This window comes from Glycine max, chromosome 14, assembly GCF_000004515.6.
Source record: "Glycine max cultivar Williams 82 chromosome 14, Glycine_max_v4.0, whole genome shotgun sequence".
NCBI classification, from domain to species: Eukaryota; Viridiplantae; Streptophyta; class Magnoliopsida; order Fabales; family Fabaceae; genus Glycine; species Glycine max.
In genome coordinates, this window is record NC_038250.2 from 8,892,924 (window position 1) to 8,910,802 (window position 17,879).

Below are 17,879 nucleotides of genomic sequence, written 5' to 3' on the forward strand. Positions count from 1 at the left end.
CCTAAGGTCTTTCAAGGCCTCCACTGTGCCTATGCTTGATGCCACTATCCAAGCTTTGGTTGATGCACTCATGGTGTATGAGAGAGAGAGATTAGGAATCAAGAAAGGTCCAATAATTTTTGAAGAAGAGCTTATTTGTCTTAAAAGATTAAAAAAAATCATAATAAAAACAAAGTTCTAAAGCAATTGATAATGGAAGATGGATCATAGATTACCTCTTGTCTCATCATTCACAGTTTCATAGGAGGAGCCTATAAAAATTCTTAAGGGGTTTCCTAGACCATGAATGATAGGAAACAACAGGATCTTGAAACCTATGGTTCTCACAAATAATCAATAAACGACAATAGATAATGATGTGTACCTTTCTCCATAGGAAGACTTGTACCTTTCTCCATAGGAACTTCTCTCCAGTGCACTTTGATTTCCTTGAAAGAGGAGAGAAATAAGATTTCACTTCCTTAGGCCTTTCTTTTCTGCCTCTCTCCGTTCGTGATGACTATGGGTGAGAGAGAACACTTTCTAATCAGGAAGGGGACCTTATTTCACGTTAGTGGGTATTAACCCCCTTTTATAACCATTACTCCCATCAAGTAGCAGTTAGCTCTAGAAACTTCTCCTATTAAGCCCAATTACAATTTAGCCCTTAATCGTTAATTATTTACTTATTAGTCCTTACATAAGTCACATGTCTCTCACATGAGACATTAATTCTTACATTCTCCCACTTGGCTCATGTGACATTAATAAACATTATGGATTAAATAAATAAATAGATTAACTAACATAATGCGCATTAAAAATGACTAAATTGTTCTGTACATTGGGTACATCATAATTTCATGATCAAGAATATGAACCAATTCGAGTCATGACGGTTGTACATCATCTAATCGACATAGTCCCTTCCATGTACTACAAATTAGTCTTCTCCTTAATATGACTATTAGTTAGGAGTACATAATTGGTCCAATATAATATCTTCATTCAAGACAAAACCTGTTAACATTACTCTAACACAAACATGCATGCAAACATAAAGAACAGGTAATAAGAAACATATCATAATTGAGCTCAAAGTGTCAGCAAAATTACATAAGGTAAATTACACTTAATGATCATCAATTACAATAATGCCCATACTTTCAACATGTTCTATAATGTCTTGGGCAATAATCCCTTATTCAAAGGGTCAACTATCATAAGGTTTGTGCTAATATGTTCTATTGACACTCTTTGTTTCTGAACTTCTTCCTTCACGACAAAGTACCTCAATTTCATATGCTTAGCACCCTTAGAGTACTTGTCGTTCTTACAAAAATATTGTTGCGGAGTTATCACAATACATTTTCAGCGGCTTAGCAATACTGTCGACAATTCCAAGCTCTGAAATAAAGTTCCGCAACCAATTAGCCTGAATTGTACCCTCAAAATATACTACAAATTCAGCTTTCAGATGCAACAACAACTGATGCATACAAAATTACTTTCATTTGTTTTCGTTCCATATCATTTCTAGGACATTGTACGAGACTAACTCTGTCTCATTTCTAAATTAGAATAGGCGATGTTAAAGACCTTTCCATCTTGAATCTCTCTAGCACTTTATCGATATATATATATATATATATATATATATATATATATATATATATATATATATATATATATATACTTTCTGAGATAAGCCTAACAATCCTTGTGATCTATTTTGGAATATTTTTATCCCTATCACATAGCTTACCCCACCCATATCTTTCACTTCAAAGTTTCTAGAGAGAAATTTCTTAGTCTCATGAAGAAGACCAAGATCGTTAGTTGCAAGCAAGATATCATCAATATACAGAATTAGAAAATAACCTTACTCTCACTGACTTTCAGATACATACATCGATAAATAGTATTTTCCTTAAATCTAAAGGAAATAATGGTATCATTAAACCTCAAATACCATTGGCGGGAAGCTTGCTTTAAGACTATATATTGATTTCTTTAGTATGCACACCATGTGTTCATTTCCTTCAACTGAGAACCCCATTGGTTGGTCCATACAAACATTCTTCTCTAAATCTCCATTAAGAAAGGCAGTTTTCACATCCATCTGATGTAGCTCCAAGTCATAATGGGCTAATAATGCCATAATAATCCTAAAAGAATCCTTTCGTGAGACGGGTGAAAATGTCTCTTTATAATCAATGTCATCTTTCTGAGTAAATCCCTTAGCAGCAAGTCTAGCCTTGTAACGTTCAAGGTTGCCATGAGAGTCACGTTTAGTCTTGAAGACCCACTTACAACAAACTCTCTTACAACCCTTTGGTAATTCTACAAGGTCCCAAACACCATTATGTTCCATGGAATCTATCTCTTCTTTCATGGCATTTAACCACTTCTCAAAACTATCACAACTTACAACTTTTGAAAACAAAACTGGATCATTATCATTAATGCTTAAGTTTGTTTCTGTTTCATGTAAGTATACCATATAGTCATTCGAAATAGCTGGTCTTTTTTCTCTTTGAGACCTCCTTAATGCACTTCTTGTGGTTCCTCCACAATGGGTTCATTATGTATCATGGGCTCATCATTGTGTTGTGCTTCTTCATTACTGTTTGTAGCAATAACTGAAGTAGTAATCACCTTACTGCTAGAGGCAAAAGCTAAAGGGACTTGCACTCTAACTTCTTTAATTTCCACTTCTCGTGGAACTGTACTCTCACTGATTTCACCATTTTCAATGAACATTGCATTTCCAGTTTCGACAATTCTTATACTATGATTAAGACAATAAAATATATACCCCTTTGACTTTTCTGGATAACCCATGAAATATCCACTGATTGTTCTTGCATCCAATTTTCTTTCTTGCGGATTCTAAATTCTTATTTCTGCCTGGCAACCCCAAACATGCAGGTGCCTTATACTAGGTGTTCTATTTGTCCACAGTTCAAAAGATGTCTTTGGAACTGCCTTACTAGGAACCCTATTCAACAAATACATGGCAGTTTTCAAGGCATACATCCACAAAGATATGGGTAAAGGCTATTTGATTAACATACTCCTAGCCATATCCATTAAAGTTCTATTACGCCTTTCTGATACACCATTTTGTTGTGGTGTACCAGGAATTATGTATTGCACACAAATGCACGTTTCTGAACAAGCTTAGCAAATAGACCTGGGTGTTGCCCAGTTTCATCATATCTTCGGTAATACTTATCACCTCTATCATATCTAATAATTTTTACATTTATGTCTAATTGCCATTTTACTTCATTGTAGTAAATTTCTAAGGCATCCATTGCCTAAGAAATCTCGGACAGTAAGTAGACATAACCGTAACGTGAATAATCATCAATAATGATGATAAAGTATCATTCCTTTCCGAAAGAACTAACATCAAAAGGTCCACAAATATCAGTATGCACAATTTCAAGAAGTTGAGTGCTTCTTGTAACTCCTTTCTTTGTATGTTTTGCTTGTTTTCCCTTAATACAACCCACACAAATATTTAGATCCGTAAAATCTAGATAAGAAAGAATTTCATTCTTTATTAATCTTTCCATCATTTCTCTAGAAACGTGACCTAAACGTTTATGCCACAAGAAAGCAGATCGTTCATTCACTAAACTATGTTTAGTGCCAACATTATGATGCAGAGTTAAAACAGTTTCAGCATACAAAGTGTCTATTTCCAATTTATATAAACCATCACAAGAATACCAGTACCAATGAGATGATTATGCTTAAATAAATTGAAACATCCATTACCAAAATTAAAAGAGTATGCAGTAACATCAAGTTTAGATAATGAAACTAAATTCCTAGATAAACTAGGTACATAAGGAGTTTCCAGTAAATCTAAACGATGTCTAGTGTTGCGTTTTAAACAATAAGTCTCAACTATTTCCACTGGAGCTTTCACTTCGTTCCCCATGAAAATGAATTTCTCATTTGGGCTTATGGTTTGGATTGTAAGGAATCTCTGCATAATGTTAGAAACATGAGTCATACATCCAGAATTAATCCATCATGTATCATGGGAAACTACAATTAAGTTTGATTCAAAACATACATGAGCATTAAGCTCACCATTCTTTTGGAAATGTCTTAATTTCACAAAATTGACAATTATTGCCCTTTGACACCTTTCTTCTGGATTTGCAAAGAGTCGTCATTGTTCTTTAATGACCCTTTGCCATTATCATGCTTCTTCATAAATTTCTTTTCAAGCTTCTTGATTCCCTTGGTGGCTAACATAATGGACTAAGTGACTTCCTTGATCCTTAAGCCTCATTTCTTCCTGAACTAACATACTGTGCAATTCATGCACATTCCATTTATCTTTCATGGTATTATAGTTCATTTAGAACAGGCCAAACTCAGACGGTAATGAGTTTAGAATAAACTGAATAAGAAAGTTCTCATTCACAACCATTATATTCTCAAGGTCTTAAGTCTTACTGCAATGTTTGTCATCTCAATGACATGTTCATACATAGTACGTGAACCATCAAACTTCATGGTGGTCAATGTACTCATTAATGTCCCAACAACAGACTTATCAACTATTTGAGAATACTCTCCCACTAATCCCATAAACCTTTTAGCACTTTCGATTTTAGGGAGAGTTGTCTTAATACTGTCTGCAACAGTCATTCTCATCAACATTAGGCTGAGTCGGTTAGATCTTTCCCAAGTTTTATAATGAACTTTCTCTTCATGGCTACTAACAAAAATAATAGTAACAAACTTCTCTTCCAACATAGCAAGATCATGATCCAAAACACCGAGGTGAAATTGGACTTGCTCATTTCAGTCAGAGAAGTTAAGCCCATTAAAATTGGCTCAGATGATACATAAGAATCCAATGAATTCAAAACATGTATTACATAATAAAATGCACATAAGTGTTTTGAGACATAAAATACATGTCATACATATGATTCATTCAGATAACGGACAATGTATATTGATATTCTCCTTTGGGTGATACACCAACATACAACATACAAACATAATGATACTAATAAAATTTCAACATTAATTGGCAATTAAATATGCACCAATTAGTAGTATCTATTTCCTTTGGGCATATAAATAAAATTAATGATACACACAAATTGCCTACAATTATATTCATTAATTATAAGAACAACTAATCAACCTTTGGGCGATCCATAAATGCCTTATAACAATGAATTTCAATTACCCATAAACCAATAATCATATAATTTAGCATCTATTATTCTATGAGTAATTGGAATAATAATTAAGTTGGAATTAAATAACCTTACAAATTTGGCCACTTTTGTGACTAATAAATTCAACATACATTTAATTCCAACCAAATATTATTGAAATAATCATTAATTTAGAATTAAATAACCTTACAAATTTGGCCACTTTGGTGACTAACAAATTCAACATACATTTAATTCCAACCAAATATATATGGCCTGTACATACTTATTGCTATTAACAATTCATAGTCATTCTATTAATTTCGTTTCAGACCATAAAATAATATTTGTATTTATTTATGTTTTTGCATTCAAACACGTTCAAGCAAATATGTAGCATATACATATATTTACTGCTATCAATAATTTCAAAGCATTCACGTTAATTTAATTACAAGATATAAACTTTCAATCCTTCAATTACATTTAATAATAATTTCCAGAAAAAAAACACAAGTGGGACTGGAAATAGCAAAATGGGTTGCAAATAACAATATCCAAAATTTCTAATTCTCCTACCAGGTAGGTACGGGTAGGAGCGGCTTTTCAATTGGAATTGAAAGAAAGGTACATATAGCCACACAACTTTACAAAACCAATTCACAACATAGTGTGTCATTCTTTCTCCATAATTTAATATATAAATAACGTTAATGGAAAGACAACTTTCTCCATTAGAAATAAAATTGGTAGCAGAAGCTTTCTCTTTGAAGTTTTGTATAATATTTCTTTCATACAAAATTTCATACTTTGCAGCGGAAAAACATAATTAATGTCAAAAACACACTATCCAAACATGTACTTTAATTGAAAATACATGTAATAGAAATTAAAATTCCTAAATTTCATAATTAGGTTTAATGCATAATTTGAAGAAATTAAATTATCCCTAAATTTCATAATTAGGGTTCATGCATAATTGGGAGAAATTAAATCATTCTTGGAGAATCATAAATTTCATAACACATGCTCTGATACCACATGTAAAAATTCTTAAGGGGTTTCCTAGACCATGAATGATAGGAAACAACAGGATCTTGAAACCTATGGTTCTCACAAACAATCAATAAACAACAATAGATAATGATGCGTACCTTTCTCCATAGGAAGACTTGTACCTTTCTCCATAGGAACTTCTCTCCAGTGCACTTTGATTTCCTTGAAAGAGGAGAGAAATAAGATTTCACTTCCTTAGGCCTTTCTTTTCTGCCTCTCTCCGTTCGTGATGACTATGGGTGAAAGAGAACACTTTCTGGTCAGGAAGGGGACCTTATTTCACGTTAGTGGGTATTAACCCCCTTTTATAACCATTACTCCCATCAAGTAGCAGTTAGCTCTAGAAACTTCTCCTATTAAGCCCAATTACAATTTAGTCCTTAATCATTAATTATTTACTTATTAGTCCTTACATAAGTCACATGTCTCTCACATGAGACATTAATTCTTACAGAGCCACCTTTAGCATAAGAGAACCCCACTCCAACTGGTGTATCTAAATACAACATGTTTGTTTCTGCATCACAAAGTAACTCTTATCATATTGGAGCAATTCTTGCAAATATAATGGAATGGTCAATACCTCAATGAAGTACCTTTGTTCCAATTGTACTCATTTTTAATTAGAACTTCTCCATTTCGTCTAAAAGGTTCATTTTCAGATAATGCACTCACTCCAATAGAAGAACAACCTGGTCCTGTAAACAGGAATTCACTTATATAACATTTTTCTAGGAAATTTTAAAACCATTTTCTTAAACTAAATGGTCTATATTCTATACTGATTTTACATTTTTTTAATCCAAAGTCTTGGACTTATTCTAATTTTTGAGGCAATGTTACATAAATATAGTTGTAGCAAGTGAGAAAATGCAGACCTCCATTGAGCCAGAGAACAAGAGGCTTTGAAGCTGGATCAATTTCTGATTCAGCAAAATAGTAAAAGAGAGCCATGTATATTTGGATACACCTAATTATTGCCATGTATATGAGAAATTATTATATAATTTTTTGTCAACTTGCAATTTTGACATGGGTTCAGAGTTTGTCCAAAAACTCTTAAAAGTGATATCACTTCCTGGCTTATTTTGCACTCTAAAATAAGTTGTTCACTTTGGGGGAACTAGATCTCATATGTGTAGATATGGTAAAAAGAGTAAAATGAGATCAATTATCACTATATGATAATAATTAAGTACTAGCATGTGTAATTATGGTAGGTTAGTCCAAGTGAAATTACATACAAGAAAGTCGTGTGACTTTTTTTCTTGTTTTAGGATGTATGTACTAATGGTTGGTTAATGGATTCAAGAAAGTCGTGTGACTTTTTTTCTTTTTTTTTTTTCCAGTGACTAACACATGTATATTTGCACATACTGGTAGAACTTCCTTCAATTATCCTTCAACGTCCTGTTTTGTTGCTTCTAGATTTTATTTTTCTTACTTTGTTTTTCATAAATATGTTGACTCTAATTCAATTGACAAATTGATGGCTATTTGAATTAACTTTTTAATATAGTATGACATTTGTTATTTGTAAATCTTTTGGTGGTTCATCAGTATTTTGTGACTCTACCTACTGTTTTAAGTATGTACATTTAGCTGAATGTCGATACTTCCTTGATGTTTCTCATGCGCATACATTGGTGCAGCTTTATTGAACTTCGGAGGATTAAGTATTTATGGTTTTACATTTTAGGAGTTGAGAGAGAAATCACTTTTCTCAGTTTATAACTGAAGGCTTCACATCTTACTACAAGAGAAAGATAAGAGACAAGGTATGTGACAATATAATTGGTAGAAGTTATTTTTGTTGTTTCAAGGAAAAACTTGTAGTTATTGGGATTTTAGGTTTGTGTTTGGATATGATTACTTTATTTCTCTCCCTTTTCATTTGCTAATGATTGCGTGGAACTTTGTGGTGGAACTGGTCAGTTTTTATTTTTTATATATTTTTGGGAAATTATTTCTTAAACTGTTTAGAATTTTATACCATTACCATCAAAGCTGCATGCTTGTCAATAATGTGGATGTGGATTTGCCTTATAGAGGAATTGGAAAAAAAAAACATCTTGTTGTTCTAGACAATATTTTCATAATTAAAGGAATTCTTATTATCCTTATCCTAATCCTTATTTAGTCAATTGAATTAGTACCGCAGTGGGTTCTGAACATGTCTTTGGTGTTCAATTTATGAGCTTAACAGCTTGTAATTTTCTGCACTTATTCCTAGAAAGTAAGCTTGTCCATTATAGAATTATATATGAATGTACTTAGAAAAAAGGTCAAGTGTATTAATAGTTTGGTTATATTGTTTTAGTAGTATTTTCATTTGAAATAGTTCTTTTGACAAGTCCCTTTAGTCTCTTGGTGTTTTGGTATTTCTGTTTCTTATTTTGCAAATTAAATTTTATATACTTATCTTTTTTTAACCTAGAAATTGTAGTTTCACATAAACTTGTACTTGTTGGGTTTATGATGTCAACAATCATAAAAGATGCTTAGAAATTGTAGCATTGGCTATTTTTTGTTGGATGGATGTATTAAAGGATGCTTGTAAATAGCCCCCGTCATGTTCTTGAAAACATGGTTTGTTGTATTGAGTTGTCTCAAAGACTAGCAATAGTCTCTCAAGTGTAGAGCTCAATCAGTTCATAGCATTGACAATTATGGAATTTATTGTTGGATGGATGTGTTAAAGGATGCATGGAAATAGCCTTTGTTGTGCTAAGCACCTGAAATATAGTTTTAGCTATGTTACATGGGGTTGTCTTAAAGACCGAAAGCCTATATGCTCTGCCCAAATAGTACATAGAATTTATTAATGAAAAAAAATTATTTTATTAAAAAATTATTTTATTCAAATATAAAATTTTAAAAAAGAATGCATTTGATTATTTTATCAAAATAAGAAATTTTAAAAATGAAGAAATTCAATTTTTTATCCAAACATAAAATTTTGAAAATGAAAAAAATTTAATTTTTTATCCAAACAGAATTTTAAAAATAAAAAAATTTAAATTAAGCATTTGAAATTTTCATAATTTAAAATTCTTTAATCCAAACACATTCTTAGAGTAATCTCATAGGGATTAAATAATATAATGTCATATACATAATATTTTTATCCAGCCTCATCTAACTTATGGCATGTTACAAAATTAAGATAACTTTCCTTTGAAAATATTAATTTTATATAATTTATTATAGAGTGATTTTAGAGTAATCTCATAGGAATTAAATAATCTGAGTTTTAAATAGTTTTACTATCTTTTGTTTATTTTCAAGCAAAAAAATTAGGAAAGATATAATGACAAATTAAGGAACCTTATAGCCTCGTGAATCAATAAATTTGAATTAAAGATGATATTTGAAGAAAAATCCTTAATTAAATAATTCAACTTTTAAATAATTTTACTATAATTTGTTTATTTTTAAACAAAAAAATTGGGATAGATTTAATTACAAAATTAGGCCAGCAATTTTTATCTGTATAAAATTATAAAAACAACCAATTTATTCCTCTAGCTTTTTAAAATATTTTTATACTCTTAAAAACTAAAACTCAAAAGTTTCTTTCATATTAAAATAGAAATGAAACTTATTACATAGAAAATGGATAAATCAGTTCTTTCTAAAGGAACCATCAGTGAAACCAACAAAAGAGGAAGACCTATTTAAACATTTTTTAAAATATATGACATTGTCTTTGCACTTTTCCACTCCAAACTTAACAATAAATCTCTCTTGAAGCTTGTTTGCTTGCAACATATATGCAACATATATGCCATCCACGTCCATTAAGTTTGATAATCTGATTGAGGGGCAAAGGGAACTAATCAATTTTTAACACGCATCAGAAACCTGTTCCTGTTAAAAAATATATCATAGTTAACTAAATTTTCTCATTAAGTCCATAAAAGTCACATTTTTTTAGAGCTAGACGATAAATGTACTTTGTTATCATGTTTTGTTACTCACACTTTAAGCAAATTTAAAGCAGGATATGTGAGTTTCATCACGTGTGGAATTTCAGAAAAAAATCTTGTGAAAAATGAATAGGCATAATTATTTCACCCTGAAAATATAAAACACTTTAGTTTCAAAGAAAAAAAATAGGATATTTGATAGAGCATACATTATAGTTTTTTTTTTCATACATTATAGTTTCATTTTTGCATACATTTGACATGTTTTTTTGACATGTTTTATGATGGTTTTTAACCTTTTAAATTGAGTTTTGTGAGGTCGGGCATCATTGGGCCTAAGTGTCATGTTTTCTTAATTTTTTGCAATTTTTCTCCTCTCGGCACTGTTTGAGTGTCCAGGGCATAAGTCTCTACTCCGAGCTCCAATAGAGATGGTTTTGGTCTTGCTAGAAAGATAAGACGAAACTCTGCAATTGTCTCTTTTACAAGATTGAGTTGATTCAAAGGTTTAAGGGGTCAAAATGGATCTACAAAGTCTCGATCCTGCACTTGGATTTTCTGGGCATATTTTGTGTTTAGTGACCCATTAGTGTTTTTAATGAGTGAATTTTGTTTCCATGTTGAATGACCCACGAATTTCACTCTCTCTTTTGTCATAAATATCTTTACTCCTTTGTAAAAACACAACACTTTACATTATGTTAAACAAGTGGCCTTAATAACTTAAAAAAGGATAAATTAAGTTTTAAAATTTTCCCCTAACAAATTTTAATTCTCTCTTTAACAGATATATGCAGACTTAATATATAGAAAAAGAAACAATAAATAATTTATTTGATGTTCTTTAAATGTGCAAAATAAAATTAAACTCAATAATGTAAATGAAATTAGGGAAGAGAGAATTGTAAACTCAATTTATACTAGTTTGACCACTTCTTGTGTCTACGTCCAGTCCTCAATTAATTCACTTGAAATTTTCACTATCTTTATAAATTTCTTTACAACTTCTGAATCACCTAGGAATACTTTTCCCTTGTGTTCAGAAAAACTTACAAATCAAGAGACCCACATACTCTTGATTACAACAACAGTTTGCTTTTGAAGTACAAAAGTTTTTTTCTCTCTTTAAGAGAAGAATAATACAACTTAAAGAACTTAGAATAATCTTTAATTGATTTGCAAATATTTGGCCAAAGGTTTGCTTTTGAGAGAATAAGATAATGAAGTTCTGAAAAATTCTGAAAGATTTTCGAACACAAATCACATATTTATAGACTTTTTGTGACTTTTCAAACTCTTATAAAAGGATGTGACTTTTCAGAGTTATTTTAAAATTTTCTCACTGATAATCGATTACACAGTTAATTATTGAAGAGTTATATTTTTTCAGTTTGAATTTTAAAAAAAAATCTGTTACTAATAATCAATTACAACCTTTAAAAATTCAAATTCAAACTTTTTGAAACAGCTTTGTAAAATCAATTTTTGCTTCTGGTAATCGATTACAACTTCTAGTAATTGATTACCAGAGAGAAATATACTATTTTAAAAGGTGTAAAAACACTTAAAAAATTTATAAGAAATTTTGAAAATTTAATCATTTAAGGTTAAACCTTTGCAATCTTTTAAGAGATTCTTTTAATAAATAATGGATTATCGCGAATCCTTTCTCTTGACTTGAACTTGTAGTAAACTTTGAATTGCTTCAATGTTTGGCATCATCAAAACCTTCATACATCATACGCAATCACACATTACACTCTCATTTTAATTTCATATTAAGTTTTTGTGCTCTCTTCTCTTCCCTTTTTCCCCTTTCTTATCTTTTCTTATTTTACTGAATCAAACCCTCCCATGAATATTTTCATGGATAGCTAATCTCCTTTCAATCCAAGGGTCACAAGGCTATCGTAAATTTGAGTTCTTCCCTGCTTTAATTATCGTTTCACTTAATATTAATCTATTTATTTATTTCAGAACCTTATTGCTCGGTCAATTTTTTTTATTATAGTAATCCTTTTTTCAAATTTTTTCAGTGTCTTACGGAAGTAATCAATTTTGTAAATATTACTGTAGATTGATTTCATGTTTGCTACAGTTGAAACTTCTTAAATTTTATTTTATTATATATATATATATATATATATATATATATATATATATATAACATTAATCTTATTCTAATTACTAATTAGCCGTAATAATATATTTAAATGCAACACTATTGCCGCTATGCCCAACTTAATGAAGTAACCCAACAAACTTCTTATTCATATAACACCAAAAGTAGTCCATTTATAAGCAGAGATTGATGATTCAAATTTACATATTTATGATAGACCAACCAAACACTAAGCAACCATACTTCAAACACTCGCAACAAATATCCTAGAACATTTGAATTTGCAAATTCGAGCCATGATCACTTTATTAAACACAACACGTAATTCTTATTATTTGTTGATACATATATTACAGTTATCTCTGCTTCAAGGTTATAAATCTTGACCTCACTTGCAGTTGCATGGGTCGCAGGTGCAGCTTGATCCACAGTTGCAGCCACCGTTCTCAGCTGCAACACCCATTTCAGCACCCTCCAATTGGGCCTTCACAGACCCAACACCCAAAACAAGAGTCTCTGTGGTTGTCTTCTCAACATAGCTCAAGTCAAAAGAGTACTTGTTGCAACTGAAACACAAGAAAAATCAACAAACGTAAGGTTCGTGAAAACATGTGGGAAAACAAAAAAGGTATCCAAGAAATATATATAAAAAAAAACTGAAAGTAGCAATTTTGTTTTTTGAACAATTTTATGAAGAACATTCCAAAGAAAAAGTAATCAAAATAACAAAGAGAATAGTTCTACCCTCTTAATTACTGATGTTGAAAAAAGAATAAAGCCTCGAATTTCATAAATTTCAACCAAAATAGGCACCCACAAAGCGAATCAAACTACGTACCCAAAAAATATAGGAAAATTGTATATCCCTAGAAACCCATGTATCTAGGTAGGAAGACAAAAGCATCTTTTTTTTTGGTCGGCGGAAAACAAAGCATCTAATTTCATAAAATAAAGGATACTAAAAAATCCAATCAAAATAGTCATAGCAAATCCTATCCCTTAGAAACTTGTGCAATAAGAAAAATTAATAAGATTCACACGAAAATCCCATTAACAGATTTGAAAGTCATGTTAAAATTAATTTCCAATACTAATCAATAGTTTTAAAGGTTAATCAAGCAAGCATATTAGAAAAGAAGAAGCATCTATACCCGCAGTTGCTGCCACAGTTGCAGCTACTTCCACACCCACAGCTAGACATTCTCAAAATCTTGGAATTAAATCACACACTAAAGTACTGAAGAACAAACAAAAGATGATTGATTACTACACTCAGTGGAATGAGTTTCAACTAATCGTAACCCGAATTTATAATGAGTTGATGAGATTGTTTGAAATCTTGAACGTCCACGTGTCACAATCATGTGTAATTAGAAGCATAAACTATACTATGAATTTTTCCACGTCGACCTCGTTTTCATCACTCGTCATTCTAATTTTTGTGGTGTCCATTAGTGATCGTTACATTTCATGTTCTTCGAAGTAAACGTAACAATGATATTTTGGATTTGTTTTTATTAAAAATCTTATATAATTTTATACTCCCTCCATCCCTAACAAGACTTTTTCAATTAACAATACATATATCCCTTAAAAAAAACAGAATTAATTTGATTAATTATATTAAATATGTCAATTATTTATCCAATCATTCTTAAATTATTCTTTTCTTATCTTTTAATTTACTTAATTATTTTTCTTTAATATTTGAAAAAAGAATATTCTTTTCTTATCTTTTAAAGCACTTTATTATTTTTCTTTAATATTTGAAAAGTATTAAAAAAAGAATAATTAATGATACATTAAAAATTAATTAATATATCTAAAAATTAAAAAAGAAGTCTTTAAAAAGAGACAAAATTTCTTAAAAAGTTATAATTACGAATTGAGAGAGTAAATTACATATAATATTTTAAATATAGACCAATAGAACATGTATCAAAATTATTTATCTGTCAGTCACAATTCTTCCAAACCTTGTACCAATAATACAATTATGAAACAACTAGATTAATTAATTTGCAAACTTTACAAGTTTCAACCTTCGGTTGATGTGGAGTAGTTACCCAAAACGCGTCATCAGCTACCCATCATCGCAGTTTAAAATTGATGCACTGTCATCAAAAGCTACTATTGCCTTAATGTTTGGGATTACCCACCATCTCCGAATTTAACTCTGGTATCACTCACTGACATACAGGACTCAGTTTCCTGAGTTTTTATCTTCTGATTTTTCTCATTCAAGTTAATTTTTTATGTCTTTATCAACACTGCCACTATTAATCCTTTGCCTTCTGATCTGGTTAGATTTTACATGAACATGACTCAGCTCTTTTCCAACTCTGTTCTGTCTTCGGTGCTTATTCTTATTCTTGTGATTGTGGTGTCTAGATGCATAGGCTCTTATTTGATGTTGTATACCATAATCCCATTATAGAAAAACAAGACAAAAACGAATAGCAATTTTCCAAATACATATTTCAAGGCCAGTTAGGGAAAAACATATCCTGAAAATTCTGTCCGTGGAGAAAATCCATAAAGTAAAATTAAAACTATAGCAGCACTAAATTAAAATAACAAATAGCCAATTGTTGATATAAATATCAAAGGCATAAACTACTTCAGTGTACAGAAGTGACGGGTAAAAGAATGCAAAATCATGGACTGATACCTTTGCTCAGAAGAAGCAATTATATTATATCATAAGAAATTTTCATATGTCCAGACATATTTTTATGCAACTGCATCATTGCAAAAGTATCAAATACATATTTGGAAGCAGTTTCCTGGTTTGAAATACAAAAACACTACCTGCCAGAATAAAAATAATAAAAAAAACACCACCAATCACATAAAATATAATCTCAGAGAAATTCCAAATTTGGAAGTGGCAGACAATCAACATGGCATCAGTTCAGTCCGCCCGTCTGCATTTCTTCATCATAGAGAAGTTGAACAATTATGCCAAATCAGATACATTTTTTTCAAACCCCAAAATAAACACACACAATCACTCAGAGATAGAACAACCAAAAGACAAAAAAGTAAGTTAAGACTTGGAAGGCATCAGATAATAAGCGGAGTTTTTAATCTTCACTGTATAAATTCAGTGTGTAGGATAAGAAATTTTAACATCATTTGCCAACCCTTTTACCACTATAGTAAGGTTCACTACAGAACGAAGCAATCAAAAACAAAACATAAAACCAAAATAAAAGTTAAATGGCGTCAGATAAGTGGAGTTTGATGTCATCACAGCTTTTCAGTATATCAATAAGCGGTTTAACAATAAATCATCACTTGCCAATTCACTCTACACATACAAATAACACAATTGCATTAAAAACTTATATATTTGGGGATTTCGGTAGGTCCATTTGACCCATGGCAAATTTCAAAATCGGTGCAATGGGCTGGTAAGTCAACCTTTATGGATCTTTGCATCAGTTATATCTCCACTGCCATCGACATTGGACACAGATAGAGAGGGTAAAACAGATGCAGTGCATAAACCATGAACAAAATCAATCAAATTTTGTGAAATCAAACCATCAACAACAAAATTTGTTTACATAATGGGAATAATAAAAAAATATTATTCAACTTCAGAGAATCAAAATGAAATTGGGAATCAAAACCGGAGAATGGTCTTCATTTTCGTCCCATGTGGCCTTCAAACATATACCTAAATTAAAGAATCATTTAAATGAAGTTAGCAGGGTAAACACATTTGCTCACAAAAAACAACCCAAAACTCAACTTTGAAATTCACATGCAACATTTGCCAAAAGTTACTATTATTGTGTTTGGATAGCTAGGAATCAATTCTATATCCAAAAAAATGGTGAAAAGTTGAAAAGGTACAAGTAACTATCCTTGTTTTGGGGATTGTAAGAAGGAAAAAAAAAAGCTTACTCCAATTAGAAGAAAATAGAGAAAAATTATAGCTGCTTGAAATTTGAAGGAACCACGAAAGAGAAGGTCCCTCCAATCGTGAATCAATAGCCGGATTCTGTTTTGGCACCATGCAAAAGGTTGTTTGTTTAGAGAGGAAAAAAAACAACAAACACCCGTGTCTGACTTAAGTGCCAACAATTCACAAAATTATTATTAATGATAACAATAATTTGACCAGAAATTGTGTCTTGAAACAGAAGGGTTTGATTTCAAGGATCTTCAACTGGTTCTTTCGTTTTGGCTCTAAGCGGCAGTCAGGTGGCCATTGAAACAAGCCCCTGCTGTTGACTCTTATAATAGAGCCTTCATCAATATTATTACGATTAAACCCTAACCCTAAACCCTAACCCTAAACCCTACACCCTAACAAAAACGAACTACAGTAACACACGAATGTAAGAAAGAACAGAAACTCACCTCACCAAAAGAAAACAACAACGCCAAATGCCATCAGAGAGGCTGATGCCTAATTACCTTACTATGATGCAATATATATACTTGTGCTGGAAACCCTAATCTGTTGTTTCGGCCGCCAAATTACCCAAACACCGTTCAAGATATCCAAACCAATTTGGGCCTGCTACGTTTTCGGGGGGAAATGCTAGGTGCACCCAGCAACATTGCTGGTGCACCCAGCAATTAGGTGAATGGGCAAAATTGCCCTTGCATTAAAAAAAATAATTTCTTCTTCCGGAAGAAGGTTCTTCTGGAAATCTTCCGGAAGAAGGTTCTTCCGGAAATTTTCCGGAAGAACCTTCTTCCGGAAGAACAATTTGTGTTCTACCGGAAGAACCTTTTTCCGGAAGAACCTTCTTCCGGAAGCTTTCCGAAAGAAGGTTCTTCCAAAAGAACAAATTGTTGTTCTTTCGGAAGAAGGTTCTTCCGGAAAGTTTCCAGAAGAAGGTTCTTCCGGTAGAACAATTTATTCTTCCGAAAGAAGGTTCTTCCGAATGAACAATTTGTTTTACCGGAAGAACCTTCTTCCGAATAAGTTACCGGAAGAACTTCTTCCGGTAACTTCTCCAGAAGAAGGTTCTTCTGATAGAATAAATTGTTCTACCAGAAGAACCTTCTTCCGAAAGAAGGAATTATTTTTTTAATACAAGAACAATTTTGTCCATTCACCTAATTGTTGGGTGCATCAACAATGTTGCTGGGTGCACCTAGCATGTCCCGTTTTCGGGCCTTCAGTTTCGATTCTATGTTTGTTCTTTTTTTTTATTTATAGACCTCTCTTTTTCTATTTCCACCGGCCATGTTTTTTAAAATCACTAGAAACTAGTGCCTGACCAAAGTGTGTTGATTTTTTAGCCTTTCTTAAATCAATACCAATATATATAATAAGAGTAAACTACATTAACAACATGAGGTTTCCATAAAATTACACGAACTTGCCTGCTTTTTCTTAACACTAGCTTAATATTTCGTGTCTTCCAAAGGTATTAAATTCATTTTTTATAATTTATATGAATAATTTTTTATATTATTTTAAATTTTTAATATATTATTAATTATTAATTATTTAGTTTAATATTAATGAAAGCTACAATATTATACAAATAAATTAAATTAAAGATTTGTTCTTAAACGTGAATTATTCACTTTGGTTTCTTTCTTTCAAAATGTATCATACCA

At 31.3% G+C, this 17,879-nt stretch overlaps 1 protein-coding gene, 1 long non-coding RNA gene and 1 other non-coding gene across 3 annotated transcripts; all 3 read right to left on the reverse strand.

The window, feature by feature from the left end:
- Nucleotides 1-12,440: 12,440 nt before the first annotated feature.
- LOC100306429 (metallothionein-like protein 1) lies at nt 12,441-13,672 on the reverse strand. Its single transcript, XM_006595953.3, has 2 exons — nt 13,439-13,672; nt 12,441-12,853 (listed from the first exon to the last, which is right to left on the reverse strand). Exons 1-2 carry the CDS (start codon nt 13,486-13,488, stop codon nt 12,676-12,678), a joined length of 228 nt encoding a protein of 75 aa, XP_006596016.1. The 5' UTR covers nt 13,489-13,672; the 3' UTR covers nt 12,441-12,675.
- A 1,287-nt stretch (nt 13,673-14,959) lies between these two features.
- LOC106795997 (uncharacterized) lies at nt 14,960-16,758 on the reverse strand. Its single transcript, XR_001384694.2, has 2 exons — nt 16,662-16,758; nt 14,960-15,972 (listed from the first exon to the last, which is right to left on the reverse strand). It is a non-coding gene; the product is annotated as an uncharacterized lncRNA (long non-coding RNA).
- LOC112999437 (small nucleolar RNA R16) lies at nt 15,347-15,433 on the reverse strand. Its single transcript, XR_003264624.1, has one exon. It is a non-coding gene; the product is annotated as a small nucleolar RNA R16 (small nucleolar RNA).
- Nucleotides 16,759-17,879: the final 1,121 nt, after the last annotated feature.

Coding starts and splice junctions, on each gene's coding strand:
- LOC100306429 (XM_006595953.3), bottom strand. CDS start 13,488: ATGTCTAGCTGTGGGTGTGGAAGTAGCTGCAACTGTGGCAGCAACTGC. Junction 12,854..13,438: donor AACTGTGGCAGCAACTGCGG/GTATAGATGCTT, acceptor CTTGTGTTTCAG/TTGCAACAAGTACTCTTTTG.